The following is an 802-nucleotide window of genomic DNA, read 5'->3' on the forward strand; positions in this document are numbered from 1 at the left end:
GGCACGGGGGAGGGGCAAACAACAGATGGCTGGCAACTAGAAGGCACAGTCGAGGCTGATCAGCGGGTTTAAACTCAATGGTGATGGTGATGATGACCGGTACGCGTAGAATCGAGACCGAGGAGAGGGTTAGGGATAGGCTTACCTTCGAACCGCGGGCCCTCTAGACTCGAGCGGCCGCCACTGTGCTGGATATCTGCAGAATTGTCTTGACCCTTTGCACTTACACTCGCAAGAGTTGCAACAAACCGATTTTGTAATGTCAGACAGGGCGCACTTCTGCCTCCGTCGGAGGTACACCGGATCGGACACATAACTGATGGTCGGCAATTGATACTTTTGATTATCTCTTAAGTCAGGCATCTTTTCGTAGAAGGGCCCCTGCGCGTAACTTATGAGGGGCACGTCGTACAGAATGTCCTTTGCGTAAAACTCGCTATCTATCTGATGGTAGTACAGAGGAGGATTGTCGAAAGAATTTAATACGATGCGTTCCGTTGGTATGCAGGGGAAAGTGGTGGGTTCCTCCTTACTGCGGAGTGCGTCCAGTTCGTTGTACGTGTAGGTCCTCTCAGTGATTTTTATTTCTTCCTTTTCTGATGGGAAATTAAGGTGGGTGGAGGGTATGCACACACGGCGGGGCTGGGTGTTCATGGTGAAGGGTACTGGATCCGAGCTCGGTACCAAGCTTAACTAGCCAGCTTGGGTCTCCCTATAGTGAGTCGTATTAATTTCGATNAGCAGTAAGCAGTGGGTTCTCTAGTTAGCCAGAGAGCTCTGCTTATATAGACCTCCCAACGTA

General features: G+C 50.6%; 1 protein-coding gene across 1 annotated transcript; it reads right to left on the reverse strand.

Moving 5' to 3' along the window:
* Positions 1–141: 141 nt before the first annotated feature.
* Positions 142–654, reverse strand: PVX_213290 (hypothetical protein; the record flags this gene model as incomplete). The annotated part of the gene is made up of 1 exon (XM_001612274.1): positions 142–654. The coding sequence occupies one exon, from the start codon at positions 652–654 to the stop codon at positions 142–144; it is 513 nt and encodes a 170-aa protein (XP_001612324.1).
* Positions 655–802: the final 148 nt, after the last annotated feature.

This window comes from Plasmodium vivax, genomic scaffold (genome assembly GCF_000002415.2).
Source record: "Plasmodium vivax scf_7054 genomic scaffold, whole genome shotgun sequence".
NCBI classification, from domain to species: Eukaryota; Apicomplexa; class Aconoidasida; order Haemosporida; family Plasmodiidae; genus Plasmodium; species Plasmodium vivax.